This window comes from Penaeus monodon, chromosome 32, assembly GCF_015228065.2.
Source record: "Penaeus monodon isolate SGIC_2016 chromosome 32, NSTDA_Pmon_1, whole genome shotgun sequence".
Taxonomy (NCBI): domain Eukaryota; kingdom Metazoa; phylum Arthropoda; class Malacostraca; order Decapoda; family Penaeidae; genus Penaeus; species Penaeus monodon.
Window position 1 is genome coordinate 35,872,208 of NC_051417.1, and position 1,713 is coordinate 35,873,920.

Consider the following 1,713-nt stretch of genomic DNA (forward strand, 5'->3'; position numbering starts at 1 on the left):
AAATCTTGTTCGAAATGGGTTAAATTTCTCCTCCCTATTTTCATCTTCTGACATTATATATAATTTTGCATTGATCTTAAGCTTTGAGTAAGGAAGACATAAATCAGGTTAATATAAAAACACGAATAGTTTAATCTTTCTTCAGCATTAAAGGCTAAATCTGGTGGTTCTCAAGCTAATTTAAAAACTATGATAATCTGCTTGCCATATCAGAAAGAATGAAACTACAAGTACATTTGTAAATTGGTGTTTTTTTTTCTATATCAAAACAGTTAAATAAAATTAAGGAGTAATCTTTGTTCATAATTTAATATTGCAGACTTGTGCTGTGCATTATAAGGTATTGGAATAACAAGGAATAAAATTTTATGCTGGGGTTCGTAAATTAACTTGCACTTTTGCATAATAAACTTTACTGCATAATAACGAGTAAAACCTAACGCTGGGTTAATCCAAATCAGTCAGATGTTAAATTGGGGGGGGGGGGGGGGAATCTGAAAAAAGCTAGCCTGTCATACTTTACAATGGGATAAAAAAAAAATAATAACAATAATTTGAGAACAACTGATTTAACTCCTCGGATTTGCTTTGATTAACACTGGTTCGGCTGGGTTGATGGCCACGGTAGGAATTTCAAATTTGAGAGGGTTTGGAGTCTCCTGGCAAGTGTCCAGTCTGTAGAAAAAGAAAATAATACAGATGTACTATAAATACTTTAAAGTTACAATAACGGTACACAGTAATAACAGTAAGAATATCAACATATCATTATTACAAGTAAAAATATATCTGTGGCAGGTAAGAAGATACTACATATTATGTATAAGAGTTTAAGAAGAATACTTTAACTAATTTTGGATAATAAACTTATCCTTGGCAGAATACTGAAACATACTAAAATTAAGTTCATATGCAAGCTATTTTTTAAATATTCACTGGCGATGATGGCAAATTTAACCTTACTTAGATTTCAAGGCAATTAGGCAAGGTAATACTATGAAACATAGCAGTGCTCCCACACACCTGTAATTCAACAATACTCTTGCTAGTGTTAATTTCGCCTCAAGCTGGGCAAACCTCAGACCAACACAATTTCTTGGACCAGCTCCGAAGGGTATATAAGACATAGGATGTCTGGTGCTGTTTGCCTTGGCTTCCGGAGAAAATCTGCAAGGACAATGTTAAATATACGTGACAAATATAAGGAAAATTCAAGGTGGTATTACTATAAGATTATTAACATACCTAGACCATTCTATCTAAGAAAATATCAGTGTCTAATTTCCCTGTGTAATAATTCCTTTTATCTATTAACTTGCTTCCGATTCATTCATCAGGCGCCATCTGGGGGGGACCATCTCTACTGGTAGCCCTGTGGAGGTAAAAGAATTGTCCACCCCCCCACCCCCACCCTTAACTGCGCCACTGTATACGCTCATCTATGGAGATTCCCCAATCACAGATAAACGAGACATGGGGCTGCTACTTTTACCTGTCTGGGTCGAATTTCTCTGGGTCAGTCCACTGCTCTGGGTCTCGCTGGAGAAGCCAAATGGGAACGAGCACAGTCATGTCTTTCGGGATGAGTACGTTGCCAATCTGAAAAGTGGTATTTTTTTTAATGCTACGCAATCGAAATGAAGGTCGATTTCTTTATGGTTGAAATAGGGGTAATGGTAATTTGGTTGCAAATATGCACGCTGCACCACACTG

The 1,713-nt window shown here is 36.3% G+C and overlaps 1 protein-coding gene across 1 annotated transcript in view; it reads right to left on the bottom strand.

Moving 5' to 3' along the window:
* Window positions 1-114: 114 nt before the first annotated feature.
* Window positions 115-1,713, bottom strand: part of LOC119593853 (cytochrome P450 3A30-like) — a gene marked incomplete in the record, with an annotated part of 11,223 nt that continues 9,624 nt past the window's right edge. The window contains 3 exon segments of the mRNA XM_037942884.1: window positions 115-675; window positions 1,024-1,167; window positions 1,493-1,599. Of these exon segments, the coding sequence (XP_037798812.1) occupies window positions 570-675; window positions 1,024-1,167; window positions 1,493-1,599 (357 nt within the window).